General features: G+C 52.1%; 1 protein-coding gene across 6 annotated transcripts in view; it reads right to left on the bottom strand.

The window, feature by feature from the left end:
• The window catches only part of LOC140411055 (tyrosine-protein kinase Fyn), a 431,995-nt gene that overhangs the window by 125,592 nt on the left and 286,758 nt on the right, over positions 1-19,645 (bottom strand). For all 6 annotated transcript variants that reach the window (XM_072500049.1, XM_072500048.1, XM_072500045.1 and 3 more), the window contains one exon: positions 14,298-14,396. In XM_072500049.1, coding sequence (XP_072356150.1) covers positions 14,298-14,396 — 99 coding nt within the window. The remainder of the gene's footprint in view (positions 1-14,297; positions 14,397-19,645) is intronic.

Consider the following 19,645-nt stretch of genomic DNA (forward strand, 5'->3'; position numbering starts at 1 on the left):
TAATATTGGCTGGGATTTTCTGGACGTTCCCGTTGACGGGATCTTGCCGTCTCACCGATGGCGCATCCTGCCACAGATTTCCCGATGGTGAAGGGTACGGCCAACGGGGAATCCCATTGACAACAGCCGGACCAGAAGATCCCTCGGCCGGCCACTGGCGGGCCGCCATCCAACATTGCAGAACACGGTGCGGAGGGAGAAGAAAACCCGGCCCCATAGTTTCTTACCGTCTATTGAGGGGCCCGGAGCAACGAGGTTCAGAGTTTAGGGAGTCTCCTGTCTGTTCAAGGCAAGTTGGTGACCACCCTGCCTCCATTCAAACCCAAGCTGGATTGATTAGAGTTTGGTTTGGGATTTCAATCTTCCAAGGGGGGAGGGGGGGGGGTTAAGGGACTACCCCCCAGCATTCAGGAAACCCTTGTTGTGTGAGGTTACTGACACTACCTGGGCAGGGATCAGGAACCCTGCCCTACAAATCGCTCCCAAGGGTCTGAAGTAGATCAACTCACTCCATTCAATTCAGACATCCCATGTAATTGATATCAAAGGAATGAGGCTATAAACCAAGGCCCCAACCACACTCGGGTGGAAGGAACATAGGACATACAGTGCAGAAGGAGGCCATTCGGCCCATCGAGTCTGCACCGACCCACCCTATTCCCGTCAGGAGAATGGCTATACTTGGAAAGCGAACACCAGCAAGGGCAATTAGGGATGGTATCAAATGCTGGCTCACCAGCAGCACCCACAAGCCCACAAACCCGGGCAATGTTTACTGCTTGGCCAACATCACTAAAACAGGAGGTGAAAGTTTGGAAATACCATAACTCTGGAGTCTCTATTTTCCACCTGACTGTTTATTCAAACAACGAAACGTGTTCAGTGTTTAAAAACTTGTACAGCAGTGCCCAGCTTGTATCACATCTATCGAGAGTGGTGCAAGTAAAAGTCAGATCACCCGATGGAACAAGGTGGACATGAAATAAAACAGCAAGGGCTTGCTGTTTGTCCCCGAGTCTTGGATTACAGACTCAGTTATCACTGAATCAAAGCATCTTTACAGTGCAGCTGGCCATTTGCCCTATCAAGTCTGCACTCGATCGCTGAAAGAACGTCCTATCGAGTACCACACGCCTGCCTGATTCCAGCAACCTTACACATTGCTTCCCAAGTAGCAATCCAATTGTTTTATGAACACCTCAGTCAAACCTGCCTCCACCACCTTCCTTTCTCCCAACCTCTCAAATCTATCCTCATAGCTACAGTTATTTATCCCTGAAATCAACCTTGTGAATCTCTCCTGTGCTCTCTCCATAGAACATAGAACATAGAACATTACAGCGCAGTACAGGCCCTTCGGCCCTCGATGTTGCGCCGACCTGTGAAACCACTCTAAAGCCCATTTACACTATTCCCTTATCGTCCATATGTCTAGCCAATGACCATTTAAATACCCTTAGTGTTGGCGAGTCCACTACTGTTGCAGGCAGGGCATTCCACACCCTTACTACTCTCTGAGTAAAGAACCTACCTCTGACATCTGTCTTATATCTATCTCCCCTCAATTTAAAGCTATGTTCCATCGTGCTAAACATCACCATCCGAGGAAAAAGGCTCTCACTGTCCACCCTATCCATTCCTCTGATCATCTTGTATGCCTCAATTAAGTCACCTCTTACCCTTCTTCTCTCTAACAAAAACAGCCTCAAGTCCCTCAGCCTTTCCTCATAAGATCTTCCCTCCATGCCAGGCAACATTCTGGTAAATCTCCTCTGCACCCTTTCCAATGCTTCCACATCCTTCCTATAATGCGGCGACCAGAATTGCACGCAATACTCCAAATGCGGCCGCACCAGAGTTTTGGCCAGCTGCAACATGACCTCATGGCTCTGAAACGCAATCCCTCTTTCAATAAAAGCTAACACACCGTACGCCTTCTTAACAACCCTCTCAACCTGGGTGGCAACTTTCAGGGATCTATGTACATGGACACCGAGATCTCTCTGCTCATCCACACTGCCAAGAATCTTACCATTAGCCCAGTACTCTGTCTTCCTGTTATTCCTTCCAAAATGAATCACCTCACACTTTTCTGCATTAAACTCCATTTGCCACCTCTCAGCCCAGCGCTGCAGCTTATCTATGTCCCTCCGTAACTTGTAACATCCTTCCGCACTGTCCACAACTCCACCGACTTTAGTGTCATCTGCAAATTTACTCACCCATCCTTCTACGCCCTCCTCCAGGTCATTTATAAAAATGACAAACAGCAGTGGCCCCAAAACAGATCCTTGTGGTACACCACGAGTAACTGGACGCCAGTCTGAACACTTCCCATCAACCACCACCCTTTGTCTTCTTCCAACTAGCCAATTTCTGATCCAAACTGCTAAATCTCCCTGAATCCCATGCTTCCGTATTTTCTGCAGTAGTCTACCGTGGGGAACCTTATCAAACGCTTTACTGAAATCCATATACACCACATCAACTGCTTTACCCTCATCCACCTGTTTGGTCACCTTCTCAAAGAACTCAATAAGGTTTGTGAGGCACGACCTACCCTTCACAAAACTGTGTTGACTATGTCTAATCAAATTATTCCTTTCCAGATGATTATACACCCTATCTCTTATAAACCTTTCCAAGATTTTGCCCACAACAGAAGTAAGGCTCACTGGTCTATAGTTACCGGGGTTGTCTCTACTCCCCTTCTTGAACAAGGGAACAACATTTGCTATCCTCCAGTCTTCTGGCACTGTTCCTGTAGACAATGATGACTTAAAGATCAAAGCCAAAGGCTCAGCAATCTCCTCCCTAGCTTCCCAAAGAATCCTAGGATAAATCCCATCCGGCCCAGGGGACTTATCTATTTTCACCCTTTCCAGAATTGTTAACACCTCCTCCTTATGAACCTCAAGCCCTTCTAGTCTAGTAGCCTGAATCTCAGTATTCTCCTCGACAACATTGTCTTTTTCCTGTGTGAATACCGACGAAAAATATTCATTTAGCACCTCTCCTATCTCCTCGGACTCCAAGCAGAACTTCCCACTACTGTCCTTGACTGGCCCTAATCTTACCCTAGTCATTCTTTTATTCCTGACATATCTATAGAAAGCTTTAGGGTTATCCTTGATCTTACCTGCCAAAGAATTCTCATGTCCCCTCCTGGCTCTTCTTAGCTCTCTCTTCTCATGTCCTTCCTGGCTAACTTGTAACTCTCGTGCGCCCTTACTGAACCTTCATGTCTCATCTTTACATAAGCCTCCTTCTTCCTCTTGACAAGTGTTTCGACTGCCTTAATAAACCATGGTGCCCTTGCTCGACCACTTCCTCCTGTCCAGTGAATCTCTCCTGTGCTGTCTCCAGTCCGGTGAGTCTCTCCTGTGCTGTCTCCAGTTGGGTGAATCTCCCCGGTGCTCTCCGGTGAATCTCCACCTATGCTGTCCCCAGTCCGGTGAATCTCTCCTGTGCTGTCTCCAGTCCGGTGAATCTCCCCGGCGTTCTCCGGTGAATCTCTCCTGTGCTCTCTTCAGTCCGGTGAATCTCCCCTGTTCTGTCTCCAGTCCGGTGAATCTCTCCTGTGCTCTCTCCAGTCCGGTGAATCACCCCGGTGCTCTCCGGTGAATCTCCCCTGTGCTGTCTCCAGTCCGATTAACCTCTCCTGTGCTGTCTCCAGTCCGGTGAGTCTCTCCTGTGCTGTCTCCAGTTGGGTGAATCTCCCCGGTGCTCTCCGGTGAATCTCCACCTATGCTGTCCCCAGTCCGGTGAATCTCTCCTGTGCTGTCTCCAGTCCGGTGAATCTCCCCGGCGCTCTCCGGTGAATCTCTCCTGTGCTCTCTTCAGTCCGGTGAATCTCCCCTGTGCTCTCTCCAGTCCGGTGAATCTCCCCTGTGCTCTCTCCAGTCCGGTGAATCTCCCCCGTGCTGTCTCCAGTCTGGTGAATCTCCCCCATCCTCTCTCCAGTCCGGTGAATCTCCCCTGTGCTGTCTCCAGTCCGGTGAATCTCCCCTGGGCTCTCTCCAGTCCGGTGAATCTCCCCTGTGCTGTCTCCAGTCCGGTGAATCTCCCCCATCCTCTCTCCAGTCCGGTGAATCTCCCCTGTGCTGTCTCCAGTCCGGTGAATCTCCCCTGGGCTCTCTCCAGTCCGGTGAATCTCCCCTGTGCTGTCTCCAGTCCGGTGAATCTCCCCTGTGCTGTGTCCAGTCCGGTGAATCTCTCCTGTGCTCTCTCCAGTCCGGTGAATCTCCCCTGTGCTGTCTCCAGTCCGGTGAATCTCTCCTGTGCTGTCTCCAGTTGGGTGAATCTTCCCGGTGCTCTCCGGTGAATCTCTCCTGTGCTCTCTCCAGTCACAGGGAATCTCCCCTGTGCTGTCTCCAGTCCGGTGGATCTCCCCTGTGCTCTCTCCAGTCCGGTGAATCTCCCCTGTGCTGTCTCCAGTCCGGTGAATCTCCCCTGTGCTGTCTCCAGTCCGGTGAATCTCCCCTGTGCTGTCTCCAGTCCGGTGAATCTCTCCTGTGCTGTCTACAGTCCGGTGAATCTCTCCTGTTCTGTCTCCATTCCGTTGAATCTCTCCCGTGCTGTATACAGTCCGGTGAATCTCCCCGGTGAATCTCCCCTGTGCTGTCTCCAGTCCGGTGAATCTCTCCTGTGCTCTCTCCAGTCCGGTGAATCACCCCGGTGCTCTCCGGTGAATCTCCCCTGTGCTGTCTCCAGTCCGATTAACCTCTCCTGTGCTCTCTCCAGTCCGGTGAATCTCCCCCGTGCTGTCTCCAGTCCGGTGAATCTCCCCTGTGCTCTCTCCAGTCCGGTGAATCTCCCCTGTGCTGTCTCCAGTCCGGTGAATCTCCCACATCCTCTCTCCAGTCCGGTGAATCTCGCCTGTGCTCTCTCCAGTCCGGTGAATCTCCCCTGTGCTGTCTCCAGTCCGGTGAATCTCCCCTGTGCTGTGTCCAGTCCGGTGAATCTCCCCTGTGCTGTCTCCAGTCCGGTGAATCTCCCCTGTGCTGTCTCCAGTCCGGTGAATCTCCCCCGTGCTCTCTCCAGTCCGGTGAATCTCCCCCGTGCTCTCTCCAGTCCGGTGAATCTCCCCTGTGCTGTCTCCAGTCCGGTGAATCTCTGCTGTGCCATCTCCAGTCCGGTGAATCTCCCCTGTGCTCTCTCCAGTCCGGTGAATCTCCCCTGTGCTCTCTCCAGTCACAGGGAATCTCCCCTGGGCTCTCTCCAGTCCGGTGAATCTCGCCTGTGCTGTCTCCAGTCCGGTGAATCTCTCCTGTGCTGTCTCCAGTCCGGTGAATCTCCCCTGTGCTCTCTCCAGTCCGGTGAATCTCTCCTGTGCACTCTCCAGTCCGGTGAAACTCTCCTCTGCTCTCTCTAGTCCGGTGAATCTTCCCTGTGCTGTCTCCAGTCCGGTGAATCTCTCCTGTGCTGTCTCCAGTCCGGTGAATCTCCCCGGTGCTCTCCGGTGAATCTCCCCTGTGCTGTTTCCAGTCCGGTGAATCTCCCCTGTGCTGTCTCCAGTCCGGTGAATCTCCCCTGTGCTCTCTCCAGTCCGGTGTATCTCCCCTGTACTGTCTCCAGTCCAGTGAATCTCTCCTGTGCCGTCTACAGTCCGGTGAATCTCCCCTGTGCTCTCTCCAGTCCGGTGAATCTCCCCTGTGCTCTCTCAAGTCACAGGGAATCTCCCCCGTGCTCTCTCCAGTCCGGTGAATCTCCTCTGTGCTGTCTCCAGTCTGGTGAATCTCTCCTGTGCTGTCTCCAGTCCGGTGAATCTCCCCGGTGCTCTCTCCAGTCCGGTGAATCTCTCCTGTGCACACTCCAGTCCGCTGAATCTCTCCTGTGCGGTCTCCCGTCCGGTGAGTCTCTCCTGTGCTGTCTCCAGTTGGGTGAATCTCCCCGGTGCTCTCCGGTGAATCTCTCCTGTGCTCTCTTCAGTCCAGTGAATCTCCCCTGCTCTGTCTCCAGTCCGGTGAATCTCTCCCGTGCTGTCTCCAGTCCGGTGAATCACCCGTGCTGTCTCCAGTCCGGTGAATCTCTCCTGTGCTCTCTCCAGTCCGGTGAATCACCCCGGTGCTCTCCGGTGAATCTCCCCTGTGCTGTCTCCAGTCCGATTAACCTCTCCTGTGCTCTCTCCAGTCCGGTGAATCTCAACTGTGCTCTCTCCAGTCCGGTGAATCTCCCCCGTGCTGTCTCCAGTCCGGTGAATCTCCCCCGTGCTGTCTCCAGTCCAGTGAATCTCCCACATCCTCTCTCCAGTCCGGTGAATCTCGCCTGTGCTCTCTCCAGTCCGGTGAATCTCCCCTGTGCTGTCTCCAGTCCGGTGAATCTCTCCTGTGCTCTCTCCAGACCGGTGAATCTCCCCTGTACTGTCTCCAGTCCGCTGAATCTCTGCTGTGCCGTCTCCAGTCCGGTGAATCTCCCCTGAACTCTCTCCAGTCCAGTGAATCTCCCCTGTGCTGTCTCCAGTCCGGTGAATCTCCCCTGTGCTCTCTCCAGTCCGGTGAATCTCTCCTGTGCACTCTCCAGTCCGGTGAAACTCTCCTCTGCTCCCTCTAGTCCGGTGAATCTCCCCTGTGCTGTCTCCAGTCCGGTGAATCTCTCCTGTGCTGTCTCCAGTCCGGTGAATCTCCCCGGTGCTCTCCGGTGAATCTCCCCTGTGCTGTTTCCAGTCCGGTGAATCTCCCCTGTGCTGTCTCCAGTCCGGTGAATCTCCCCTGTGCTGTCTCCAGTCCGGTGGATCTTGCCTGTGCTCTCTCCAGTCTGGTGAATCTCCCCTGGGCTCTCTCCAGTCCGGTGAATCACCCCTGTGCTCTCTCCAGTCCGGGGAATCTCCCCGTGCTCTGTCCAGTACGGTGAATCTCTCCTGTGCTCTCTCCAGTCCGACGAATTTCTCCTGTGCTCTCTCCAGTCCGGCGAATCTCCCCTGTGCTGTCTCCAGTCCGGTGAATCTCCCCTGTGCTGTTTCCAGTCCGGTGAATCTCACCTGTGCTGTGTCCAGTCCGGTGAATCTCCCCTGTGCTGTCTCCAGTCCGGTGAATCTCCCCTGTGCTGTCTCCAGTCCGGTGAATCTCCCCTTTGCTCTCCGGTGAATCTCCCCCGTGCTGTCTCCGGTCCGGTGAATCTCTCCTGTGCTCTCTCCAGTCCGGTGAATCTCTCCTGTGCTGTCTGCTGTCCGTCTAATCTCCGCCGTGCTGTCTCCAGTCCGGTGAATCTCCCCTGTGCTGTCTCCAGTCCGGTGAAACTTCCCTGTGCTGTCTCCTGTCCGGTGAATCTCCCCTGTGCTCTCTCCAGTCCGGTGAATCTCCCCTGTGCTGTGTCCAGTCCGGTGAATCTCCCCTGTGCTGTCTCCAGTCCGGTGAATCTCCCCTGTGCTGTCTCCAGTCCGGTGAATCTCCCATGTGCTGTCTCCAGTCCGGTGAATCTCCCCTGTGCTGTCTCCAGTCCGGTGAATCTCCCCTGTGCTGTGTCCAGTCCGGTGAATCGCCCCTGTGCTGTGTCCAGTCCGGTGAGTCTCTCCTGTGCTGTCTCCAGTCCGGTGAGTCTCTCCTGTGCTGTGTCCAGTCCGGTGAATCTCCCCTGTGCTGTGTCCAGTCCGGTGAATCTCCCCTGTGCCGTCTCCAGTCCGGTGAATCTCTCCTGTGCTGTCTCCAGTCCGGTGAATCTCCCCTGTGCTGTGTCCAGTCCGGTGAATCTCCCCTGTGCTGTGTCCAGTCCGGTGAATCTCTCCTGTGCTCTCTCCAGTCCGGTGAATCTCTCCTGTGCTCTCTCCAGTCCGGTGAATCTCTCCTGTGCTGTCTGCTGTCCGTCTAATCTCCGCCGTGCTGTCTCCAGTCTGGTGAATCTCCCCTGTGCTGTCTCCAGTCCGGTGAATCTCCTCTGTGCTGTCTCCAGTCCGGTGAATCTCCCCTGTGCTGTGTCCAGTCCGGTGAATCTCCCCTATGCTGTCTCCAGTCCGGTGAATCTCCCCAGTGCTGTGTCCAGTCCGGTGAATCTCTCCTGTGCTGTGTCCAGTCCGGTGAATCTCCCCTGTGCTGTGTCCAGTCCGGTGAATCTCCCCTGTGCTGTGTCCAGTCCGGTGAATCTCTCCTGTGCTCTCTCCAGTCCGGTGAATCTCCCCTGTGCTGTCTCCAGTCTGGTGAATCTCCTCTGTGCTGTCTACAGTCCGGTGAATCTCCCCTGTGCTGTGTCCAGTCCGGTGAATCTCCCCTGTACTGTGTCCAGTCCGGTGAATCTCCCCTGTGCTGTGTCCAGTCCGGTGAATCTCCCCTGTGCTGTGTCCAGTCCGGTGAATCTCCCCTGTGCTGTGTCCAGTCCGGTGAATCTCCCCTGTGCTGTCTCCAGTCTGGTGAATCTCCCCTGTGCTGTGTCCAGTCCGGTGAATCTCCCCTGTGCTGTATCCAGTCCGGTGAATCTCTCCTGTGCTCTCTCCAGTCCGGTGAATCTCTCCTGTGCTGTCTGCTGTCCGTCTAATCTCCGCCGTGCTGTCTCCAGTCTGGTGAATCTCCCCTGTGCTGTCTCCAGTCCGGTGAATCTCCCCTGTGCTGTCTCCAGTCCAGTGAATCTCCCGTGTGCTGTGTCCAGTCCGGTGAATCTCCCCTGTGCTGTCTCCAGTCTGGTGAATCTCCCCTGTGCTGTGTCCAGTCCGGTGAATCTCCCCTGTGCTGTGTCCAGTCCGGTGAATCTCTCCTGTGCTCTCTCCAGTCCGGTGAATCTCTCCTGTGCTGTCTGCTGTCCGTCTAATCTCCGCCGTGCTGTCTCCAGTCTGGTGAATCTCCCCTGTGCTGTCTCCAGTCCGGTGAATCTCCCCTGTGCTGTCTCCAGTCTGGTGAATCTCCTCTGTGCTGTCTCCAGTCCGGTGAATCTCCCCTGTGCTGTCTCCAGTCCGGCAAATCTCCCCTGTGCTGTGTCCAGTCCGGTGAATCGCTCCTGTGCTGTGTCCAGTCCGGTGAATCTCCCCTGTGCTGTGTCCAGTCCGGTGAATCTCTCCTGTGCTCTCTCCAGTCCGGTGAATCTCTCCTGTGCTGTCTGCTGTCCGTCTAATCTCCGCCGTGCTGTCTCCAGTCTGGTGAATCTCCCCTGTGCTGTGTCCAGTCCGGTGAATCTCCCCTGTGCTGTCTCCAGTCCGGTGAATCTCCTCTGTGCTGTGTCCAGTCCGGTGAATCTCCCCTATGCTGTGTCCAGTCCGGTGAATCGCCCCTGTGCTGTGTCCAGTCCGGTGAATCGCCCCTGTGCTCTCTCCAGTCCGGTGAATCTCCCCTGTGCTGTGTCCAGTCCGGTGAATCGCCCCTGTGCTGTGTCCAGTCCGGTGAATCTCCCCTGTGCTGTGTCCAGTCCGGTGAATCTCCCCTGTGCTGTCTCCAGTCCGGTGAATCTCCCCTGTGCTGTGTCCAGTCCGGTGAGTCTCTCCTGTGCTGTCTCCAGTCCGGTGAATCGCCCCTGTGCTGTGTCCAGTCCGGTGAATCTCCCCTGTGCTGTGTCCAGTCCGGTGAATCTCTCCTGTGCTCTCTCCAGTCCGGTGAATCTCTCCTGTGCTGTCTGCTGTCCGTCTAATCTCCGCCGTGCTGTCTTCAGTCTGGTGAATCTCCCCTGTGCTGTCTCCAGTCCGGTGAAACTCCCCTGTGCTGTCTCCTGTCCGGTGAATCTCCCCTGTGCTCTCTCCAGTCCGGTGAATCTCCCCTGTGCTGCCTCCAGTCCGGTGAATCTCCCCTGTGCTGTCTCCAGTCCGGTGAATCTCCCCTGTGCTGTCTCCAGTCCGGTGAATCTCCCCTGTGCTGTCTCCAGTCCGGTGAATCTCCCCTGTGCTGTGTCCAGTCCGGTGAATCTCCCCTGTGCTGTGTCCAGTCCGGTGAATCTCCCCTGTGCTCTCTCCAGTCCGGTGAATCTCCCCTGTGCTGTGTCCAGTCCGGTGAATCTCTCCTGCGCTCTCTTCAGTCCGGTCAATCTCTCCTGTGCTGTCTGCTGTCCGTCTAATCTCCGCCGTGCTGTCTCCAGTCTGGTGAATCTCCCCTGTGCTGTCTCCAGTCCAGTGAATCTCCCCTGTGCTGTCTCCAGTCCGGTGAATCTCCCCTGTGCTGTCTCCAGTCCGGTGAATCTCCCCTGTGCTGTGTCCAGTCCGGTGAATCTCCCCTGTGCTGTCTCCAGTCCAGTGAATCTCCCGTGTGCTCTCTCCAGTCCGGTGAATCTCCCCTGTGCTGTCTCCAGTCCGGTGAATCTCCCCTGTGCTGTCTCCAGTCCAGTGAATCTCCCCTGTGCTGTGTCCAGTCCGGTGAATCTCCCCTGTGCTGTGTCCAGTCCAGTGAATCTCCCCTGTGCTGTGTCCAGTCCGGTGAATCTCCCCTGTGCTGTGTCCAGTCCGGTGAATCTCCCCTGTGCTGTGTCCAGTCCGGTGAATCTCCCCTGTGCTGTCTCCAGTCCGGTGAATCTCCCCTGTGCTGTGTCCAGTCCGGTGAATCTCCCCTGTGCTATCTCCAGTGCCTTCACATCACTGCCCCCTGGCACCGCTCCATTGCAGAGTAAGGGTTCCAGGGGGCAGTGCTTCAGTTGGGGAAGTCAGTCCGGAGGTTCCCATCTTCATGAGGAGATCTTTTATGAAATGATTTTAATCTCCGGAGAGCGGATCCTTTAGTGAACATCTTGAAGCCGTCCAGCAAAGACGACAAAAGCATCCCCGCCACAAGCAGCTGCTTCCTCCGATTTAATGGAATCCTCAGTCAATATTGGCCAGGATTCCTTGTCGTTATCCATTACAAATATTATCATTTGCACATTACAAATGTTGTCTCGGAATGATGAACAGTGACCTAACAAGATCATTGCTAAAAAAACACCATCTACTGGAGATAACGGTTAGGAGATGGAGAATGGTCACGTACGGTCATCTTAGCAGTTACACAACTCCTGCAGCTCACTCAGCCAACTGAGGTACTCGACCCTCACAGAGCAACGTTGGGCTTTTCCTATCGTTGTTTTGAAAATCAGTTGCTTATTGCCAAAACGTTTCATCTTGCACTCATCAGGACAAAGCAAATCTCAAAGAATGCACGGTAGCACAGTGGTTAGCACTGTGGCTTCACAGCTCCAGGGTCCCAGGTTCGATTCCCCGCTGGATCACTGTCTGTGTGGAGTCTGCATGTTCTCCCCGTGTCTGCGTGGGTTTCCTCCGGGTGCTCCGGTTTCCTCCCACAAGTCCTGAAAGACGTGCAGGTTAGGTGGATTGGACATTCTGAATTCTCCCTCTGTGTACCCAAACAGGCGCTGGAATGTGGTGACTAGGGGCTTTTCACAGTAACGTCATTGCAGTGCTAATGTAAGCCTACTTGTGACAATAAAGATTATTATTAATTTTGTACGACAGGAGAAAAAGATGCTGATTAGTTTGCAGGTTGTAATTTTTAATCCAAATTCCCTGCATCCGTTAATATTCTGATCTGCCAAATATCTATTTCTCCTTCAAGCTCCATAGTTGCGGCCATGCCATCTTTGTACCTGAAAGTGTCTATTAGGGTCTTCTCAAGTAAATCGCCAGGCGTCACTGGGCACCACTTAAGACTGGGAACATTGGCTACATTCTGCCTTTTGTAGTCCAGTGACCCTGTAGTCAATTGCAACTTACTACTTCACTGAGTAAGGTCAGCTGACACAGCATAGTTCAGGGGTCGGATAACCTGGGAAGCTTTTGCTGTAAAGTCATAGATCATAGAATTTACAGTGCAGAAGGCGGCCATTCAGCCCATCGAGTCTGCACCGGCTCTTGGAAAGAGCACCCTACCCAAGGTCAACACCTCCACCCTATCCCCATAACCCAGTAACCTCACCCAACACTAAGGGCAATTTTGAACACTAAGGGCAATTTAGCATGGCCAATCCACCTAACCTGCACATCTTTGGACTGTGGGAGGAAACCGGAGCACCCGGAGGAAACCCACGCACACACGGGGAGGATGTGCAGACTCCGCACAGACAGTGACCCAAGCCGGAATCGAACCTGGGACCCTGGAGCTGTGAAGCAATTGTGCTATCCACAATGCTACCGTGCTGCCCCCAGAGTCCAGAGGCATTGAATAATGCGGCATGACTCGGTAATGAATCAAACATACACAGATATACGTTAGTGCGTGTGTTCAATTATATGTGCACGTGTGCAATTATATATGCAAGTGTGCACTTGTGCGTAATTATATATATGTGTGTATGTGCATGCATGTGTAATTATATATCAGTGTGTGCACGTGCGCAATTCTATATGTGTGTGTGCGCATGTGCAATTATATAGGTGCGTGTGCACTATTCTATATATATATATATGTGTGTGTGTGTGTGTGCACTCATGTGTAATCATATATGTGTGTGAGCACAATTATATATGCATGTGCAGGTGCACAATTATATATATATATATGCATGTGCATGATTATATATAAGTGTGTGCGCATGCGCAATTATATATACACACACACACACACACACGTGTGTGCGTGGTACATGCGGAATTATATATATGTGCGCGCATAATTATATATACGTATATGCAATTATATATGCACGTGTGCACGTGCACAATTATATGTGCTTGTGAATTATACATTTGCGTGTGCACAATTATACATGTGTGAATTATACATGTGTGTGCACGTGCACAATTATATATGTGCGTACATGTGCGCAATTATATACATGTGTGTGCACAATTATATACATGTGTGCTGTTATATGTGTGTGCGCGCGTGCATGCAATTATGTATATGAGCACTTGTGCACGCCTGTAATTAGGGATGGGCAATAAATGTTGGCCCAACCAGCGACACCCACACCCGTAAATGAGTTTTTAAAAATGTGTGCGTGTGTGTGTGTGTGTGTGTGTGTGTGAGTGCAATTATATATATGAAATGAATGAAAATTGCTTATAGTCAAAAGTAGGCTTCAAATGAAGTTCCTGTGAAAAGCCCCTAGTCGCCACATTCTGGCACCTATTCGGGGAGGTTGGTACGGGATATATACATGCCCGCGCAATTATAAGTGTGTGCATGTAATTACATGTGCATGCATATGCAATTCTATGTATGTGCTTATGCAATTATATAATTTGTGGGAACGTAGTGGGATGTAGTGGTATTGTCACTGAACTAGTAATCCAGAGACACAGAGTAATTCCCCGGAAAACCGGGTTCGAATCCCACCACGGCAGATGGGGAAGTTTAGCTAAATATAAACCTGTTATTAAAATTATGACCATGACAGCATTGCTGATTGTCGTAAAAACCCATCTGGTTCGCTAATGTCCTTTAGGGAAGGAAATCTGCCGTCCTTACCTGGTCTGGCCGACAGATCAAAAACAAGAATTCATTCCAATGCTCAAAAACCGACTTACAGCTTTAGAAATTGTGAACCTTGCTCGGAGCAAGACACAAATCCTGAATGATCCGCTACCTATTGAGAGCTTATCATTATTGTGAATGAACTACAGGGGGGGGGGGGGGGGGGGGGCTGGCTTCCAGCACTGTTTTGGAATGTCATGGATGTCATCAGTTAGATTTTATTAGCCGTACATTGCTCAGTCAGATGAGACTGAAAAATAATATAGCTGTCACTGGCAAGATCCAGGGTCTTAAACAAGCCTGTCTTATTTTACATGAGGCATTCACTTTTACATCAAAGCAAGGGAGAGAGAAACATGCCTTAAACTTAAATCCTTGGCCCCCAATACTGTTGGGCCCCCAAGACTGTTGAAGAGTAATTTCAAGCTTTTGCCACTGAACCTTTATTGCACAAATGGCAGCATTCAGATAGACACAGGGGAAGTGTTAATGAACACAAAGGGGTTCGGGTGGGATTCCCCAGCCTTCCAGCTACGTATCTCTCAGCGACAGGAGCCGCGCCGTTCGCTGGGGGCGGGATTCCCTGTTCCCGCCGCTGTCAATGGGAATTTCCATCGAAGCCAACCGACGCCACCAGGAAACCCATGGCAACGGCGAAATAATTCCGACCTTTATCTTTAAGAAAAGAAAATGCTAGGACAGATCACCGATAAACGTTTTTCCTTCGGTCAGACCACTTCAGCTCCATTAAAATTAGAATTCCCAACTCTGAATGGATTTAATCCTGGAGGCTTCCCGGCTGCCCAAACAGCCTTGTCCCACCCTGAGTATGTTCATGATTAAGGAACTGACCAAAGCAATCCAGCATTTCAACAAGAAGATTTAAATGGCCCTAAGATTTTTGTTTCCTCACTAGAGGCTAATCTTTATTCCTGGAGAACCCCAGTTAATACCCACCTCAGGACAAAACAAAAATGTCAAACTTACTCCTCTGCCTGGATGGAATCAACTGGAGCCACGTAATTGCTGGGAATGTATCCGGTTCCTCCGGACTGCAAGGAACGGGCTTCCCACCAGTCTCCCTCTCTGTAAAAAGACAGAAATGTCAGCGTATAAAAAACAAGCTGAAAAATCAATTGCAACAAAAGATCTTCCGGCGATTCTTTCTTCAAAAGGGCGACATGAACCGAAACGCAATGATACAACAATGTCGAGGATCAGTGGTCAGCACTGGCGCCGAGGACCCGGGTTCGATCCCGGCTCTGGGTCACTGTCCGTGTGGAGTTTGCACATTCTCCCCGTGTTTGTGTGGGTGTCGCCTCCACAACCCAAAGATGCGCAGAGAATGTGGATTGGCCACGCTAAATTGCCCCCTTAATTGGGGGAAAAAAAAGAGATAATCATTTTTTAAAAATAAATAAATTACTCGAGGATCTTGTTCTTGTAAAATGGCGTCTGAGAGTCACAGCTTAATTTTGGAGGCCCTCGATTTGGATCACGGTGACTTTGAAGGCCTCAGTAACCTATGTTCAGCTGAAGGGCAGAGGTAACAAAGCACAACAGGAAAACCTGTACCCAGACCGAGACTTCCCACTGCCAATGGAGGTACAATGTTCCATGGGCTTGCACCTCAACCTCTGACCCCCCCAGGAAATCCCCATGGTTCAGTCCTTTGACGTGGTAATCGCTGCACTCCTCTCGGAGTCTCGGCAGCAAATCAGATGCACATGCACGTGGGAGCAGAAATGTGGGAATTGCTTTGGGATTAAAGGACTTTAGCAGTTTAAAGCGTGTGTGGGGGTGAGGGGGAAGAAGGGTTGTGACGGCAGCCAGAAATTCTACAGGAGAGCATTGTCATGATATTCAGGTAAACATCATAGCACATACATACCTACATACTGATGGACAGATCAACGGACCAATCAACACACACACACACACAACACGACAGCCAATCACAGGCAAGAGCATACACAGTACAAAACAGGGAACACGACACTTCCTGAGCACTGGAGCAGGAGACAGCTCAGGGCACAGAGCTCATGACAAGCCACTCAGACATCTACCATGTGCTGAGTACAACAGTTTACCAGTGTAAATAGATGTTTGAAATAAAACTACGTTGTACCATTCGCAACCGTGTTGATTCGGCTGTGTAGCAGAGTACCCAACACATCATAGTACCAGGAGTGACTTTGGTACCTACCTACAAATCTTCCGGAATCTGCCATCCTGCGCCATGGACACCGTCAACACACCGCAGCCGCTGCAAGTCGCTGGAAACCGCGGCGTTAATTGGAAGCTGTTCAAACAGCGCTTCCAGCTCTTTCTGGAAGCCAACGAAAAGGAAAGTGCCTCGGACACCAGAAAGATCGCCATCCTCCTCACCACGGCAGGTCAACACGCCATCCATGTGTACAACTCCCTGGTGTTCGCGGAAGGCGAGGACAAGTCCAAATACAAGACGGTCCTTCTCAAGCTCGACCAACACTTCAACGTCGAGGTCAACGAGAGCTTCGAGAGGTATCACTTCCAGCAGCGCCTGCAAGGTAAGGATGAGCCCTTTCAGTCATTCCTTACGCATCTCCGTATCCTCACGCAGTCCTGCGGTTACGACACCACCTCCGATTCCATGATTCGGGACCAGATCGCTTTTGGGGTCACCTCGGGCACACTACGCCAACAGCGCTTAAAAATAAAAGGCCTCTCCTTAGCCTCCGCAATCCTGCACGAAAACGCGACTAGCCGCTATACCCAATTTCAGGCGGCCGAATCGGCGCAGCAGGGGTCCTACGCGGCCGGATCGGCGAGGGAGGCGTCCTACGAGGTCGAACGGGTCCAGGCAATCGAGTTCCTCCCGGCCCGTGGTCCGGACGAGGGCGGCCATTTTGCGCACTTTTCGAGGCCTCCTGCGCTTGTGCGTGCCCAAAACGACGGCAACACTGAGGGACGTGATGCGCAGGCGCGCTCGACGCAAGACTGAACTGCTCATGCACAGTGGCGCAACGAACGCCATGACGTCACAACGTGCGGCAACTGTGGAGTTGCACATTTAAAGGGGCAATGTCCCGCAAGAACCCGACAATGCCTCCGCTGTGGCAAGGTGGGCCACTACGCTGCTTGCTATCGAGCAGCTCAACCTGTCCATGTTCCCCAACTCCGACAACCTCGCAGGGACGTGCGGACCATTCAGCCTCCTTACTAAGAGTCATGCCCAGACGATATCCAGACCAGTGGCACAGGCGACCGGGACGCCTTCCGTGTTGCGGTCATTTATGGGAACCGAATGTCTCCAGCCAGGACCCACCAGCCGATGCAAGTTAACACTGTCAATCCGGGTGATGAATGGTGTGCCACCCTAATGGTCAACCGATCACCCATAACATTCCGTCTGGACACTGGCGCCTCCGCCAACCTAATAGCATGGTCAGCCTTCTACGCCATAAAGGTCAGACCACCAATTTGGCCGTCCCGTTGCAGGATGGTCGACTACAACGGGAACGTTATCCCGGCTATGGGATCCTGCCAGCACCAGGTGACGTCCCCCTGGGCGAAGGTGGGTATGGACCTCTTTCACGTGCTCGGCAGGGACTATGTCATCGTCATTGACTACTTTTCCAACTATCCAGAGGTCATCCGCCTGCACGATTTGTCATCGTCCGCTGTCATAAGGGCCTGCAAAGACACCTTCGCTCACCACGGCATTCCGATTACTGTCATGTCGGACAACGGGCCCTGTTTTGCCAGCCAGGAATGGTCATCCTTTGCTGCCTCGTATGGCTTCACACACGTGACATCTAGCCCTCTGCATCCCCAGTCCAATGGAAAGGCGGAGAAGGGCGTTCACATCGTCAAGCGGCTCCTCTGCAAGGCTGCTGCTGCCGGATCGGATTTCTGCCTCGCCCTGCTAGCCTATCGCTCGGCCCCACTAGCCACTGGCCTCTCACCAGCCCAGCTGTTGATGGGTCGCGCCCTCAGGACCACTGTGCCTTCCATTCTGGCACCCACAACCAACCATGCTCCAGTACTACACAGAATGCAACTGCAGCGAGGTCGTCAGAAGAGGGCATATGACACACGGGCAACTGATCTTCCCGCCCTGGCCCCTGGAGACGAAGTCCGCATCCACCTACCAGAAGGTGGCTGGTCAGCACCTGCCGAAGTTCTCCGATGCGTGGCTCCCCACTCGTTCCTGGTTCGCATGCCTGATGGATCCATTCGTAGGCGCAATCGCCAGGCTCTTTGCCTACTTCCACGCTCGCACCGCACCCTCCTGTTGTTCCTGATATCGACTTCGTGGAGCTTCCTGCCACCATGCCCCTTCCGTCGTCACCCGTGGCCAGGCCCATTCCTCAGCCGGTGGATCCAGACCCACCATTGAGGCGGTCAACCCGAATTCGTCGCCCACCTACTAGACTGGACTTATGAGCCTGTTTGTACATTGAACTCATACCGCCACTGTGTTAACATGTTTCTGTTCTTATCGTTACAGGAATTTGTTTTTGTCGTTCAACATTACCCTGTTCTTAGTTTATGGTACAACCTCGTTGTTATGTCGCACCCGACATCGCCCCTTGTATATAGTTTAGCCCCATGTACATGCTGTAGATATTGCACACACACATTTAGCTGCACTCAGTACACATCTCTATTTATAACCACATAGGCACATGTTCTTGTAAAAAAGGGGATGACATGATATTCAGGTAAACATCATAGCACAAACATACATACATACTGATGGACAGATCAACGGACCAATCAACACACACACAACACGACAGCCAATCACAGCCAAGAGCATACACACAGTACAAAACAGGGAACACGACACTTCCTGGGCACTGGAGCAGGAGACAGCTCAGGGCACAGAGCTCATGACAGGCCACTCAGACATCCACCATGTGCTGAGTACAACAGTTTACCAGTGTAAATAGATGTTTGAAATAAAACTGCGTTGTACCATTCGCAACCGTGTTGGTTCGTCTGTGTAGCAGAGCACCCAACACTTCAAGCTTTTGAGCCAGAGCTGCTATAATGTGTCGGCCATCTTGGTAATCAAAAACCAATTGAACAACCCAGAGAAGGCAAATTAAACTCCCACCGTGGAAGTTTGGGAATTTGAATTGAGATTTTTTTTTAAAAATCCAGCATCCCATAAATGTGACTGTGAAATGGATTGTCATAAGAACCCAACTAATTTCCTTCAAGGGAAACTGCTGCCCTTACCCAGCCTGGCCTGTACATGACCTCTCATACTGGAGGCCGTTTCCCTGAGCCAAGCCGGAGAGTTCCATCAAACTGTAGAGATTGTGGGAGCAGCTTCTCGTCACAACCAGGGCAGTTCCGAGTTGGCAACTTTCCAACACTTCCTCTGTCCAACCAGGGATCAGAGAAGGAAGCAGCTGGAAAAGTTGCGCCTCTGCCCCAAAATTAGCAACACTTGGAAATAAATTAAACTACCGGACCAGAATGGGTAAGGCGACTTACCCACACCATCAAAGCAGCACCTTCTGCCTGGGCGTCTTGGCACCAAATGTCTTGGGTATTGAATGTGATGCCAGTGAGAACCCGGTGATGTCCCCACTCTGATCTGATTGAGATGTTGCTGGGACTGGGGAGTATTTCAGCCCCTCCTGTCACACCAGGAGTCCCGATGGAAAACCTTTTGTTTTACAAATAGCTTTGGGCTCCTCTGGCCCATCAGTGCCGGACTGCAGGCTGTCCAAGACTCCCGCTTGATAGGATTAAATCCATAGCGCTGATGAATTCTCGAGCGGTGCTTTTGAATGTTGAGACGGTGACCCTCCTGTCATAAGGCCTAGCCCCCACTCCCGTGTACTATTGCCACTAAGAAAGAAAGTTTTAAACTACGTCCAGCACTCTCCATCACCGCAGCAAAGTTTCGGTGCAATGGTGGGCAACTTGCAGTCTGGAAACCACATGCCGCCCCATTGGGCTCTGAGTGCAGACCACAAGACATTTCATGGACCATTTCCCACGCGCAGTGTTGCCAAATTCTGTTGATTTCCATCTGCGTGGATTTTCCTACTGGTATGACGAAAGTGACACGCACGTAAAGAGAGGGCAAGTGAAGTGAGGTGTGTGCTGATTGCTCACAACATTGACGGTGAGAGCTGTACACTCCTTCTGTGGCTAAAGCATTAAATATTTCTTTTGTTTTTAACATTTGAAGAAGTTGATGAGCGTTCTGTTAACATATAAATGATTACGCGTCTTCTATAACTCGTTATGAAATATTCGGCATGTATTCGGTCTTATTCATAGGGTCATGGTTGGTGAACCCTCCCAATTTCAACCTTGCGGCCCACCAA

The sequence above is a fragment of the Scyliorhinus torazame genome, chromosome 4, assembly GCF_047496885.1.
Source record: "Scyliorhinus torazame isolate Kashiwa2021f chromosome 4, sScyTor2.1, whole genome shotgun sequence".
Classification (NCBI taxonomy): Eukaryota; Metazoa; Chordata; class Chondrichthyes; order Carcharhiniformes; family Scyliorhinidae; genus Scyliorhinus; species Scyliorhinus torazame.